The following is a 15,185-nucleotide window of genomic DNA, read 5'->3' on the forward strand; positions in this document are numbered from 1 at the left end:
AATGCGCCAGCTGCTTCTTCCGCGCAGATTGTAAAAGTGCATCAACAGAAAAGAAGGGCGATGGCCTAGCAACTTTTCACAATTGAATCTTCCTGCAATAAGCCCACCATTCATCTAAACGTGGCCTTCGAGTGCAACTCTTGCCTCTGTCTACCCCGTCGGAATTGAGACGTGATACTGTATCTGAACCATGGATTTAATAAGTACTTAGGAGTACCTACTAATTCCATGATCTGAACATTGTAAGATATCCATGTCGATGGTTGCAGGCATCGTAGGTAATTTTTTACCGATAGAAGGATAATTACTTGATGAGTTTTCAAAAGACGTTACTGACTTGGACAATGACAACGGTGGGCGAAGTGCGGGTTAGCATTTCATTTCTCACCATCGAATCGATTCGAAATGAGACACAGACCAATCACATTGCGCAATAGTGATGCAACGACAACCACACTGCAATGTCATTGGTTCGCTGCGTCACATTTCGAATCAATTCTATGGTGAGAAGTGAAAATGCAAACGCGCACTTCGTCCTCAAGTGGTTTGCATTGGTGTCGACATCTATGTCGACCTTTGCTCAACCTATTCCCGATTTCAGTCTACAAGTTGTCGTCACCGTGGGCTAGCTCCGCCCTGAATGTAACTTCTTATAACATGCAAAGTTTCACGAGTAGGATAAACAATTAAACAATATCATCGTACGATACAACAATATTTATTGAACAATATATGTTGTAAGACTTACAAAATAATTTAGGGCTAACAAACCCGAGTTTACACAATTATATAATTTCTGCTCAGAATAAAATCAAACTACATTACTAGGTAATATCAAAAGTATCAGATTACATGTAGGTACAATACTTCATTAGCAAAAGAAAACTAATTCATTATCACACAGTTTTGGTCAACAATCAATCATTCTCACAATTTTATCATTATTTGTAATCACTAGGTCATAAGTTGCGAAAATTTGTATTTTAAACATTTTCAAAACGAAGTGTAAAAGATATCCAATGCCTATTGATATGAGAAGTTAAAGGAAGTTTGCAACCTGCAAGCTAATTTCCACTCATGGAATTAGTAGGTACTACGACGGAGTACCTACTACCTTGTTTCCACTATGTGTTATTGAGGAATGAAGAAGTGAAATGAAGACAATATCGATAATTTAACATTATTATTCAACTAATGGAATAAAAACTCAGTAATGTTACAAGTTATTTTATCGCTTTTCACTTGAACAAGGGTAAGTATTACTGAAACCGCATCTGTTAATCTTATTCCTATATACCGATATAAAAAGCCATAGTATTTAGAAATTAAACACTACAACACAATAGAAATGTCAAAAATGCTGTTTTAAGCAATCCCATGATACATCCAATAATCAAATATGATCAACACCGTATCGCTCCATATAGTGTTCCATCTCTCTTATTCCATAAAAAAATCCCAGTCGGTAAACGTCAACAGGATTCAATACCAACATTATGTCTTACGAAATAAATGACTCCAGATCAGTGAGAACCCTTTGAACGAGACACAAAATGAATTGTTATCACGTCTATAGACGCAACGTCCAGAAGCCGACAGGACCGGACAGGACCTTGCACGAGGCTAGCCAGCAGCTCACATGGAGGTGGGCGACCAGAAGTTCATCTCCCGCAGCTCGGAGGGCTTGGGGCGTAAGCTGTGCGCCGCCTTCACCGGGCGGGGCTCCGGCGCGGCCGCGGGGGGCGCTGGGGGCGCGGGGGGCACCAGGGGCTCTTTGCGGGGCGCCGGACCCAGTCTCTCTACGGACTCCGCGAGACTGCCTGGAAAATTATATTGTCGAGTTACATAAACGACAAAAATTCAGGTAAACAATGTTTAGATAAAATTTGCAATTAAAAAAATTAACATTGTATTTATCTGTCTGTCATTGTAAACTCTTCTATCGTTTCCAGTACTGACACTTGTAGACGATACTGAAAAATGCGTCATAATGTCACATATGTATCACAAATTTTACATTTATCATTTCTTATTTTACAATGGCGACCGTGGGGAACTTACCGTGCAGTCGAACTTCGAGCGCGTCTTCCTCAGCCAGCGTGGATGTGGATGCGTTGTGATCCTTCTTGAAGCCCAGCAGAGCCATCGTCAGCCACGAGCGCCCGGAACCGTCCGGCGACGGCTCGAACGGAGACGTGAAGTATCTGCAATAGAGACAAATGGAAACTCAATTAATCAATAATTTATTTATCAAACGTAGGTGTAATAATACAGATGTTACAATATTTGATATAGTACCCTATGTTTTGCTACAGCATACAAATATTTTCAACTCACATACACTTTCTGTTCTTTACGGGGATTATAAGTGGAAAAACGGTTATCATTACGTCATCATCATCATCATCATATGTTATTACTAACACAAGTGTCGGATTTTATTCAAGTCGCCAAAAGGCATCTGACATGACTTTTACGACTACTTACCGCCATCTAGTGGCAGGTAGACGCATACACACTAGTGACTTAAACTAACTAAATTGTCCACCAGTGTGCAGGTTTCTTCACGATGTTTTCCCTACACGAAAAATGTGCAATAAAATGTAAATACATAAAGTAAATACATAAAATAAATACATCAATAAACAATCCAGTAACAACCCAATAACTAAAACTCTGACAACAACTGACAACTACTTAGCGACAACTGAACATAAGCGTCCCCGTCTGAAGCAGCACTATCTAATACGAGCTATAAATTCTCACCTTCAGAAATACAAATGGAAAATAACAAAATTTCCTATCAGATTATCGGCGCAAGAGTGCTTCGATGACGAAAGCAGTTGCATCACTCGAGAACAATGAACACAATAGTCGTGATAACAAGGGGAAAATTTTTGGTCATGCTACTTCATGACGGTATTGTTCTACAAGTATCATCAGTACACAAATTATAATTCGGTTGTGTAAATAGCAACAGATTAGCTACAGAAACACGTTGCTATACAAGTGATGAAGAGCCCCGTATTTGATTCTATAATTATAAATATTGTTGTCATGTGTGTTCGATGGGAGGTCTTATACTTTTGACAATGTGATGGGTAAAATGTAAACTGAAGTATTCTCAAGTTCACAATTTTTCAACAGTTAACAATCTCGCGTTTGTAATCTTTACATATTATAACAAAAAAGTCTTCCTGTCGCGTCTGACTGTACCCAAAAACTATCAAACTATCAGACGGATTTTTATTATACGGTTTCCACCAATAGATAGCTAGTAGGTTAGCACCAATAGATAATAGCGTCCAGGTTTACAATTTAATATGGTTTAACCCTTGCGAAATTGAGACGGGCCGCTAGTCTACAATAATTAATGCCAGACGCGAACACTTTTAGATTTTTGTAGTGACGACATATTTTTTAAAAAGCATAACAATAAACGCCCTTCCTATGCCTATATGTCAAGCAGCAATCATCATTAGCATAATGGTTTGCTAAAGGTGACACCTCGCGCAGCAACCACATGAATAAAAAATACATCGAATAACGATTATAAATAAATTATAAGCATAGAATCCAGTTTGAGGCTGTTTAAATGCTCTATTGACGCAAACTTTTGATTAATTAGACACGCATCCTAAACACATTAAATAGCAATCGGCTATTCCAACTAGTCAAGATACTTTTTTCAACTGTCAAAAACAAGTTTATATGGAGCTTGTATGACAGTAATGTATTGTGATGTCACGGATTTTAGGAGTCAAAAATCATTTCTAATATACTTTATGGAGACCGAAAAAAATAGTAAATCTGGTAATTAATAAAACTGATCAATTAAAGTAACATCTAATTATCGTGTGTACTTATTAATATACCATCATACATTTTATTTTTTACTCAGTCGATTAGCCAATTCATTAACTTAATTTGTAAGTAAAATTTATAAGATGTTGAATGCTGAATTATTACTGCAAAACTCATAAATACATGATTTAATAATACCTATTCATTGCAAAATTCAAACATGTTTAACGTCAAATTCTTCATGAAAATATTGGACATTGTCCATCTGCTGTAATACAAAATTACAGCAGGTGAATAAGCAAATAAATGTAATTTAGTCATCGCATCCATCAAAATTTATCTTGTGATAAAAATAATATTTAATAATGATTCTACAACTTTCTCGTGACGTAAGCAATCAGTGTGCCTGCAAACTGAAATAGAATATTCGGTTTATACATATGTCATTTTGAGCCACTACTATAAAATGGGTTCTCTACTTGACAGATGTAACAGTGATACTACCCTGATGATATAGAAACTAAATATAATTAAATATAACCAGCAAGATCTATTTTATTTATTCAAAACTGCACAAAATTACAAAAAATTATGTACAAATGGTGGATTTTATCGCCATATGGCATTCTCTACCAGCTAACCATAAGACCAAACAGAGATACCGTGTCTTGTAGCGATAGTTGTCCTAATAAATAGAGTTTAGTTTGCTAGTATATGAAGGATTACAAATGTAACATGCCACTGCCACAGCTTCTGGCATTTTAAGAAATCATGTCAGATGCCTTTGGACTATAGAAATGAAATGTTTATTTACTTGAAACATAGAACAAATAGATGTTATGCATGATTAATATTTGTCACCGGTGTTTTCAATAACACAGCTTAATGCCGGCTATTCACTATCACCGAAATCAGACAGGTACTGACACGAATAAACGTACATTACATTATTTGTGTGAGATCTTTTATGTACAGCAAGGAAAAACCAACAATGTACGTCGAAACTGCCAAATTTGGCATTAAACAAAAAGATTATAAATAAAGCTGGTTATACCGGTTGGCGGTCATCTTGCGGCGGCTGGTGGGGCTGCCGCGCGGGGAGTGCGAGGGCGAGGCGGGCAGGCTCTTGCTGCCGCGTCGCGACGATAGCCGCGGGGGCCCGTCGGCGTCCTCGTCGGGGGTCGCGATCGTGAACCCTCGGGACGACGCGCCTTTCGTTATCATCTGATGGGCGACCTGCAGATTAGGAAACTTTTCTTTTATTTGAAGGACTTGGACATTGCCATTTACTTTAACAGACACGTAATGAGATACAAAAAAGTTTTAATTGTTTAAACGTCTATGGACCTTGAGTGTCCTGCAATATGTTAAGATACAGAATAATGAGAGACTAAATCTTGTCAAGTTTTTAAAATATCTAGTGAGTTTGCGAGAAAAGCAAATTTAATATTTACATCCCAACAAACGCTTATTTACGGCTTCAAATTAAACTTATTTCTATTATAATGTACTTAATGAGTATTTTAAAAAATAATGTAAAAACCTTATTAAACATGATGCAAGAATCAAAAGTAATTGCGGGCAGCTAATTCGATTTCAGATAACACAATTAGGTAAACATTCTTAAGAACTAATCATGAATACGCTCTACTTAACATGGTCCCCTGTTAGTAGGGTTATCACTTCTTTCTGCCATCGAATATTACGAAAAGAAAATAAACATTTAATGCATCTTCATCTCGGATTAGATTTTTAAATAATTTGGAATATAGGTTTATTTAAATACTTTCATTGACGATTCGCCCTAATAAAAAAAATCACCTAATTTATAGCTGTTGAAAAATCCAGAATCTTTCTTCAAATCAGAACAGAACGTATTTATAACATTATGCACAATAAAAATTATAAATGAAAATGCTTGAAAATATAGCAATTTTTCTATTTACGCAACTGTACACACTTCCTTATTTCTTGCTGTTTACAGTTATGTAGCCCTGACAACTAATTAAGTGAACACAGGGGAAGAGATAATAGAATAAGGTCAAGCTGCACTCAAAGACTCTAAATGCGATAGTTTGGATGCGAGTAAACTGTATGAGAATGTAAAAACTACGTCAGGTACATATTTTGATAAAATAATACTTTTATGTTTATATTTATTGCACTTAAATCTTAAAAAACGATACGATTTTTTAATTGGAAATTTGCAATATGAATATCGAGATTAAAAAATGTAACCTATATAAATTACAGTTGAGACAATGAGTATTTAATTTTATCTCCCTGGAGTGCTACCTAATAAACTTTTACAAAGATATGACACTCACCTTGACGACAGAAGTGCCGCACGCCGCGCCCTCTCCTTTAAACCCATCATCCACGCCAGCTGGTTTAGGCTTGGCAGATATTGAATTCACTGGAAAACAATATTAATAATTACACAAAATCATTTACCATAGGTACAAAGATCACAACTCAGTCTCGTCTATTTCTGCAACTAACAACAGTGCTTGCATTGCTGTGTTCCGATTTGAGGGGTGACAGAGGCAATGTAAACAGGGTCTGTGGCAAATAACAACGCGCGTGTAACATCCCTAGTGTTGTAGGTGTCAATAAGCTGTGGTGACCGCTTACCGTCAGGTGGGCCTGGTGGATTGCTTGCTAGTATAAAAAAAAAACTAAAAAAAATTGCCTCTTAACTGATTGCACAAAATATTAGAAGTAAGAACAATACGAGTAAGAATGAAAACAATACGAGTGGCCAAAATTCACACAAGGTGCAGTCAACAATTGAACAATGACTAATTGATAGATAGTGAATGAAGTCACAAATAATACTGTAGTAATAATTAATACACAAAACATTACACAACACCTTAATTACAAGTTGAAGGCTCTAGTAATTTTAAATTATTTACGTTTGTATATTCATTCGTACGTATATTCAAAACCAAATTACATTCCTGTCCATAGTTTTTGACAAACTGGTATTCTTAAGTAATTTATTTAAATTACCCACCTAGCAATACAGGTGTATTATTTTTTGGTCCTATTAGTATATATTTTTTTTATAAAAAATTGAAACAAAAAATAAACGGCTTTAATGCACTATCACAACCTACGGGACTGATATAAAATATTACCTGTGATATGATTTCAACTCTTTACATAAGAGAAAAATGTTATGAATCAATGTAAGAATAATAATTATATGATGAACTATAAAATATACTGTTTATCTTGAGATGTTCAATACGCACCGCATTCCTAAAGCTTATATCTCATTAGAAGAATCAGGAAATATCACTGAAAAGGTCAGACGATAATATGCGCAATTATAATAAGACCAGTAAACCTACTTGACTCGTGTACATATTAAACTAGATGTACATAGCGAGTGAATTAAATCGAGGTGTACATAGCGAGTGAATTTAAAAACCAATTACCTAGTCGTAAAAAATATACTATATATTTATTTCACCTAATTGATAACGAATTGACCACGTCGTCACCTTGATTAAATACGATGATGCAATTAGTGCCTTTGTCACTATTCAATACTATTAAGATATGTCACTGTATTATAAGTACCTAATAATGATTGTAGCACTCATTATGTAAACGGTATGAATATAGTAAATCCCATTATAAAAATACAAGCACATGGCAAGCATCATGTATCCAAAAAAAACTGTCAAATATATCCAAAAATATCATTTATTGTGTTAAAATGTTTTATTGGCATACCATTTCGAATCTAATGTGGAAAGACCAGGTAAATATTGACTCCACATTACCGTTATGTAAATATTGCACGTTTTTCGCGGAATGGTCGCGGAACATTGCTTGTACAAAGTAACGAATGCATACACTAAAAATATTGCTAAAAATGTCTAATAATAAATAATATAGTTGTGTTAATATTGCAGAGGCTTATGGTTGTTGTAGACTAAACAAGCACAGTTTCATTATATTTTAAGACTCAAGTCATAGAGAAGACTGTACTAGACAGAAGTGCATGCTCACGTATTCATTCAGATTTATATAATCTGAAATGAATAGAACAAAACGTAAGAATATTAAACAAGTCAGATATTCAAACTATGCGTGGTAAATGAGATATGAAAGTTATTGCTTTAGACCAACTTCACTTTGTAATAGAATAATCATAACACATACGTAACAACTACGTCAACACAATACAGCTTACATCGATAACTTCCTGCAATCTAATACATAAATTTACATTATTTTTGGTTTACGCTGATGCGGTTTTTTAATACTGTCAACCACCTGTTGTCCCTAATGAAAGTTATTATGTTACAAAAATCTTAATGGTTATATGAAAGTTAAAAAAGAAAACGAAAATCTATTTCAGAATAACATAAAATTGACTGAAGTGTTCTCACCAGCAGTGTTTATTGGCGCAATGCCATGCAGGACGTCCTGGCAGGGTTTAGTGTGCTTCGACCAGTCTCTCTCCTTCACCGCGTTGTATGAGGGCGCCGCTGTCACCTCCTTGGACTCTGTGATCAAAGGCTTGGAGAAATCTTGCTCGATTTTAGGCTTCCCGAAGAGAATGTCTGTTTTTGGATAGCGAATGTAGAAAATATCCTCAGGTGGAGACGCCGCGAATGGCTCGAACTCTCTGAAAGCAATCAAATCATATCTTAATTATGATGACGCTAGAAACTCATTACGTTAATGTACCTACATAACTATGTCATAGTTAGAACTCACATTAAGTAACTGTTGAATTGTGATATGATGCTCCTTTTTCTGAACATTTTTACTTATTAATTAATCAGTCGTCACTTGAAACAAGTTAATTAAACGATCTCTCAATCAAACACCGTAGCAACAGAGACGTAGAGCAACTATTTTATTTATATCCCACACGCAATATTATACAAAATTTCAGCACACGTTTATTACCAGATGGCGTAGTGTAAATTGGCGTTTAACTGAAAATTAACTGAACGCGATTCTGCTTTATATATGTATAATAGTTCCTAGTGTTTATACTGGCTTGTATATAATCTTATCACGATAACATAAATGAGCAAAATATTGTGTTGAAAGTTGAAAATAACAAATCCGCGTTACGTCATTAGCAGCGAGCCAATCCGATCGGTTCGTTAGCACACTCCCTCTGAGAAAACCACATGACGAGTATGATGTGCGTGCTACGACATTTAGGGGTCAAAGACAGTGCGTCGCATATCTAAACAAATACCACCGACTAATGAAGTTTGGCAGAGAAACTGATTTTGAAACGAAATTCGTTCAGCTAACGAGGTCATTCAATTTGGCTAGTGGCATAGCATGAGCTACGCTGCATGGCCAATGGGCGAGCTAGCTAGCATGGCCAATGGGCTAGCTAGCTAGTTCAATCATCGTAAAAGGCTACTTTCAATTATTTTGCCACAGTAGGCAATTTTTGATACCTTGGGCTTAAATTATATTTTGTAGACTATTGTTCTAATATTAACACAGAATTAGAATGTAAATTAATTTTGACAAATAAATTGTCGTGAGTTTTTGAAGTATTGTTGTACTTTTACATTACCCATGTGTTTAATATCTGTTACGGCTAAACCCACATGTCTGGGTGTAGTCTGTTACGACTACACCTAAGTGTACACACTTCGGGGTTTAGCCGTAACATATCCATAAGGGTTGCTTGCACCATCGACGTTAATTTTAACGTGAGCAGAAAATCGCTAGGTACCTACGCCAGTTTGTCTAAACGTCAGCGGCGCGCCGTTTAAAATCAACGTCAAATTTGACGGTGCAACTCACGCTTAGACTTGATAAACTAACGAAACGACACAAAATTTGGGACAGCTGTGGACTATCGACAATCACATACACCTCATTGACATATTTTTATTCGTAACGTAGATTTTGATTTAGAAAGCGGGATTTATGTAAAACTACATATTTAACGAACCGTGTAGGGTACACTCAAAAAGGTAGCCAGAATTTTGCGCCAGTGGGGAATAACTTTACAGATGTACGTGTGCCAATATTTACTCAAATAGCAAATACTGAGAACGATCTTCAAAATGTTTTTAGTACCTACCTAAAATAAATCGTTTTTCTTACACACACTGCCCTGCCAAAATATTTCTCCTGTCAATGATTATGATGATGATGATAGGTTTAAAAAATTGATGGAACCATTTCCACGATCTTTGTTATTTTACATCTGTAAAATCTCTAAGGTATTCAGATCGAATTTACACTATATAAAAAAAAATCTTGTTTATAGTAAAGGATTAATTTACGTAATGTTGACGGAAAATTATAATAACTCGACCACATTGTTTATCTTCATGGAAAAACACACAAATGTTTTGTTACGAACCAATACATAATTTAGTGTTTGTTTTGCCTACTGATGATGTTTTTGTATTCGACTCGTACCTACATAGATCGAGTCATACAAAGACAACATACAATCCGATCCGTGCATCAATTGCATGTCGTTGATAACCTAAATTTGACCAATATATTTTAAATTTCATCAAAAGCGTGACGGACAAGACTTTCGAATTTGTAATATTAGTATGGATATGCGTCAAATATAAAAATACCTTTATAAATAAATGCTTTTATCTGTCACATAATAATGATGCTGACGAAACGTTTGACATATCTTTATCGCGATCTGATATCATACACGTACCTACTTTGTTTCTAAATTATAAATATTAAAGCTGCTTATAATACTTAAACTACTAATTACTTTTTCATTACACTTGATTTAGGTTTTTAAACCCGACCCGAATGAACACAACAAAAATGTAATATATTAAAAGTTATTTCTGTATATTACTACTAAACTATTACAATTTATTTGTTATAATAACGAGAACAATAAAAATCGCGAGTCTTTACCATTTTATGAATATAGAAAATAAATAAGTTTTAAATGTTAGGGGGTCGAAGTCGTTAATCTGGTGATTTAAAAACAATGGCTGATAACCCTGATAACGAATGCGTGTGAGTCGATGGTAGTTTATCTTGAGAAGTTACGAATAATATTGACTTTCAGATTATCGCTTATAGCAACTACGAACATAAACAATGACGACGGTATGGTACCTACTTAGCCAGTGACTAGGTACTTTAATGTTCTTTTAGCATTTGGTATAAGAATAAAATCTTTACAAGTTCTTATACCTAATTAACACAATAACTTCTCAGATAAATACATTACAATTAAACAGGTATTTTAACAGGTATCTTAAGTTTTCATAATATATTTTTGAATTCAAACGATATATGTATTTATTTGTACCTGCCAACCTATTACTAGGATCGTGCTAAGCAACAAGGCCATATTAAAGTCAAGTAAAAGGCGCGAGATCAACCTTCGAAATGTGACACACCCACCTACTGCAACGCTACAAACTCTTGACGTCATAGACAAGGTGCTAACTAGGTGAGGACTGTGGCAGCTAGTCGAGAATATTCAATGTATTTATCGGCGATTTTACAAATATATCTGGCTGATAAGAAAACCTGTTCCAATTTAAAAACCAAAAAGAAAAGTAGAATGCGTTCAAACCTAATGGCTGGTTGCTAGCCAAACTTTACTGGTAGCAAAATTGATAGAACAAGGACAAGAAACGGCCTAAAAGGCTGAAGGGAAGAGAATGATTAAAACCATAGACTAAGCAAACTACTTCCCAACTATGGAACCCAGGATCAGCGTTGCAGCACAGGGGCGAGTAATAACACTTTTGGGTCTCGTGCTGTTAACTCGTGGACTTAAACTTAACCATTGTTGTAATAACACAATCCTGGCTTCAGAATTTCAAAATTAGTAATAAAAAGGTTTTATCTTGCATTTTTTAATAAATATAACACAGAATGTCTGTGAATTGAGTTGACCTCGCCAAAGAATAGACGCGCCAATCACGTGTTTTACACGAACGTTGCATAAATATTAGTACAATATATATACATCTGCTCCGATTGCATTCACTCGTTTAAAATGTCATAATCATAAATATCGACGAACCAAATGTAAAAAAGTTATAGATCATCAAATTTATAAAATCCTCTCGTGCAATGTTTTTTAATGATTGTCATTATCATTCATCACTTAATGGTCACATAGGTGTTAATTTACAATAAATGTCTGCTATCCTTTTAGACAATATGTACATAGGTACATACAGAACCTTAGGTTGTTAAACCCGTCCAATAGGCCACATTTATATAACAAATCTTGCAAAAATATTATTCTTATAAATAAACGATAATAGAGGTTATGACAACAATGATAACTATGTTCTAATTTATATACAAGATATAAAAATTTGGACTATCACTTATGTTTGTACAAATTCCCTTTTTAGAGACCTAAACAACAAAGAGTAACCAAGTGCTGATACAAAAAGGGCCTGTTTAAATACTTGTCTAAAACAAAATGATAATGCTTATTTATTATAATGACAAGGTGAAGGAAATAGATTTTGCAGCTGGATCTTATGGTATAGCACTTGGATTTTAGGAAATTCTACCACTAAGAGAGTGGAATGGGTGAAAAAGGGTCAAAAGCTAATAGTAAATGAATCATAGCTACTCCCAATATGTACCTATTTGAAAATGCAATTGACATTTCTTGTTTATTACAAAAGATAAAGGTATATCGACTTGGAGACATGATTATGAATATTCATTCAGAGGTGATAATAAAAAGTATCAACAAATGTTCTGTCAATAATAAAATTGTGGATTAGATTTGGAGCAGTAAGTACCTTGGTTATGTGGGGAAGGGAAATTGTATTTCCTATTTTTACTCAATTTGGTCTCCCTGATATTTTGACATACAACAGAACAGATAAGTAAAACGAAAATCAATATAAATGGTGATATTTGAAAATTTTAATGTATTTTGTTTTTCATAAAAATGCATGCAATGGTACCCAAAATATACTATACTAATCCTTACATATTTTAAGTCCTCTGATCTAATCTGTTTTCCACTACTCTAAAAACCCTGCCAAACAGGATTTATACTAATGCATTCCAAATGAAAGCTTATGCAATAAGCAAAAAGCTTACAATTGCAAATTTCCTTGTGATTTAAAACATTTAGAGCTTGCCAAAAATGTATTCTCATAAACTATCTACCACTCGTTTTTGCCTGTGTCTTCAAGTATATGAATTTCCAAATTAAATACTAGGTACTTTTTTCTGGATGAAAGGCAGGTTGCACCCTTCTTTGTACTTCTAAAGTCTTAACCACTTCTTCCATCATACTCTAAATAGACTTAGGCTGATGATTGACATGAAGTAAAATAAAAATAGAAAACAAATAAAAACTTACTTTGTGGGTCTAGATTTCATCCAAACTGGAAGTGTCAATCCATCTTTGATTTCTGGATCAGAAGAAGCCATATTGATGATATTCAACAAAAGTCACAAGAAAAATTTTAAAATTATTTTATGTAGTGATATGGGCAACTAGAGCTGTATGACTGAATTATTTATCTTGAGCAGAAAGATAAGATTGTGTCAAAAGGTGTTATGTTTTGACATTGAAATAAAATAACAGAGACAAATACTTAAATATAAGTTAAAAGTTGATTAAAGCTATTTACAAAAAGATTGTGACCAGTTAATGCTCAAGATACTCTTTGAGATTCACTGGACAACAAAGTGATGAAGCCATCTGAAACAACAAACATTGTGTTAAATAAAAATTAAATGGCTACCCTAGTACCCATAAATGGTACCATTTGGTCTATATATTCCATATGTTTCAGTGCAGTTTACACTTATTTATCATGTAAGAATATTATACAAGACACCGTTGCGATGTTTGTTGCTGTTTGTTAAATGCAACTCTAAGTAGATACATACCTAGTCATTGGAAAAGATTTCAGTATTACAGAGATACAGATATTTACAATAATAAAATACCTACCCACATTACAAATATGTGTAAACTTTTAGCAGATCGGAACAGAACATCAATATATTGATAAATTTTAGAGCTTAAGGTCAAAAGTACATAAATTATTTCAGACTGGCAGGTATAATAAAAATACAACCTATTCTTATTAGGTCGAACGAATTTACGAGGACAATATCAGTTAAAAACAGAAATAAACTGGAACTATCCATTATCTTACTTACAGCATCAATTCGACAATTCGTAGTACAGAAAACATTCATTTTAATCACTAAAAATAGCAATTAATAAAAAACCACAAGGAAAATTACCACGACGCACGCACCCAACCCAAAAAGATAGCACAGAAAAAAACAAAACAATGAAATCAAGTGTCAACGTCAGTCAAGTAATGAAATGAATGAAGTGTTGTAGTCACCACCACTGCTCTCCACTACTGAGTGACTATCGATAGTCATATCGATAGTTTGACTACATATATAGTAGAACCAACTTCTAAAAAATACTTCGATATAATCGATTATGTCAAGCACTATTGAAAAATTATAGTGAATCGACACTGGGGATTTTGTACATTACTTTTTTCGAAATGGAAGGTTATTGTTAATTATTACTGACTATTCTAAAGTAACAGACACTTTCAGTACTGACTTAATTTTTTTTAATAATATTATCGAAACTATTAATATAATTGCTGCCTACGGATCAACCGATAGTAAAACATTGTTGTGATACTACTATCACAACAAGTAGCAACTAACGGAGTACCTACTAATTCCATGATCAATAAACACATCTTGCACACAGTCCGTCACACCACCGCAAATGTCAAGCCGCCAGCACAGGGTTTCATCAAGATTTCATCCACAATATGACGGTTCCGTAACATGTGCTGCCTACAAGAGCTGACACAGACATTTCATTTATTTACTGTGGCTTGGCTGCCACCATCTAATTCCATGGCTGCCACATGTGTTGCCACTGTGTAATCGCCCTTAAACAATCGATAAACCCACGAATTATTACTTAAGTGAGTCATACAATTTGGCAGATTTGGCCGGGCCATGGATTTAGTAAGTACTACGTTGTACGTAGTACTTCATAATTCCATGGGCCGGGCACATGTATGTTATTGAGGCATACCTTTACGTCAGTGCTCTGTTCTGTCCATGGAATTACTATGTACAAGTACTTACAAAATCCATGACTCGTGTCTCATTTCTTTTCTTGTATTAGCGAAATGGAAAATATGACTATAGCTTTCTCTGTCTAAAAAACTACATGATCATTACTAATATTTACACATGAATTACAGAGACATAATAATGAATACCTTTATTTTTGCGTTAGAGTTTAAAATCTCTTGGGAAGTTGTTGAACATGGCACGATCTAGATGCCTATGCCATTGCCGCAAGCAAATTTTATGTCATTGTCACTGCAGCTGTC

General features: G+C 34.7%; 1 protein-coding gene across 3 annotated transcripts; it reads right to left on the reverse strand.

Moving 5' to 3' along the window:
* Positions 1–702: 702 nt before the first annotated feature.
* On the reverse strand, positions 703–14,127 carry LOC128671849 (uncharacterized). 3 transcript variants are annotated; one of them, XM_053748655.2, is made up of 7 exons: positions 13,963–14,127; positions 13,151–13,495; positions 8,214–8,452; positions 6,132–6,220; positions 4,859–5,040; positions 2,062–2,204; positions 703–1,820 (listed from the first exon to the last, which is right to left on the reverse strand). In XM_053748655.2, the coding sequence occupies exons 2-7, from the start codon at positions 13,219–13,221 to the stop codon at positions 1,636–1,638; spliced, it is 909 nt and encodes a 302-aa protein (XP_053604630.1). In that variant the 5' UTR covers positions 13,222–13,495; positions 13,963–14,127; the 3' UTR covers positions 703–1,635. The 3 variants fall into 3 exon arrangements, with proteins under 3 accessions (XP_053604630.1, XP_053604631.1, XP_053604632.1); XM_053748656.2 differs by lacking the exons at positions 13,151–13,495; positions 13,963–14,127 and adding an exon at positions 8,545–8,718 and having other exon boundaries at positions 8,214–8,473; XM_053748657.2 differs by lacking the exons at positions 13,151–13,495; positions 13,963–14,127 and adding an exon at positions 8,545–8,717.
* Positions 14,128–15,185: the final 1,058 nt, after the last annotated feature.

The sequence above is a fragment of the Plodia interpunctella genome, chromosome 8 (assembly GCF_027563975.2).
Source record: "Plodia interpunctella isolate USDA-ARS_2022_Savannah chromosome 8, ilPloInte3.2, whole genome shotgun sequence".
NCBI classification, from domain to species: domain Eukaryota; kingdom Metazoa; phylum Arthropoda; class Insecta; order Lepidoptera; family Pyralidae; genus Plodia; species Plodia interpunctella.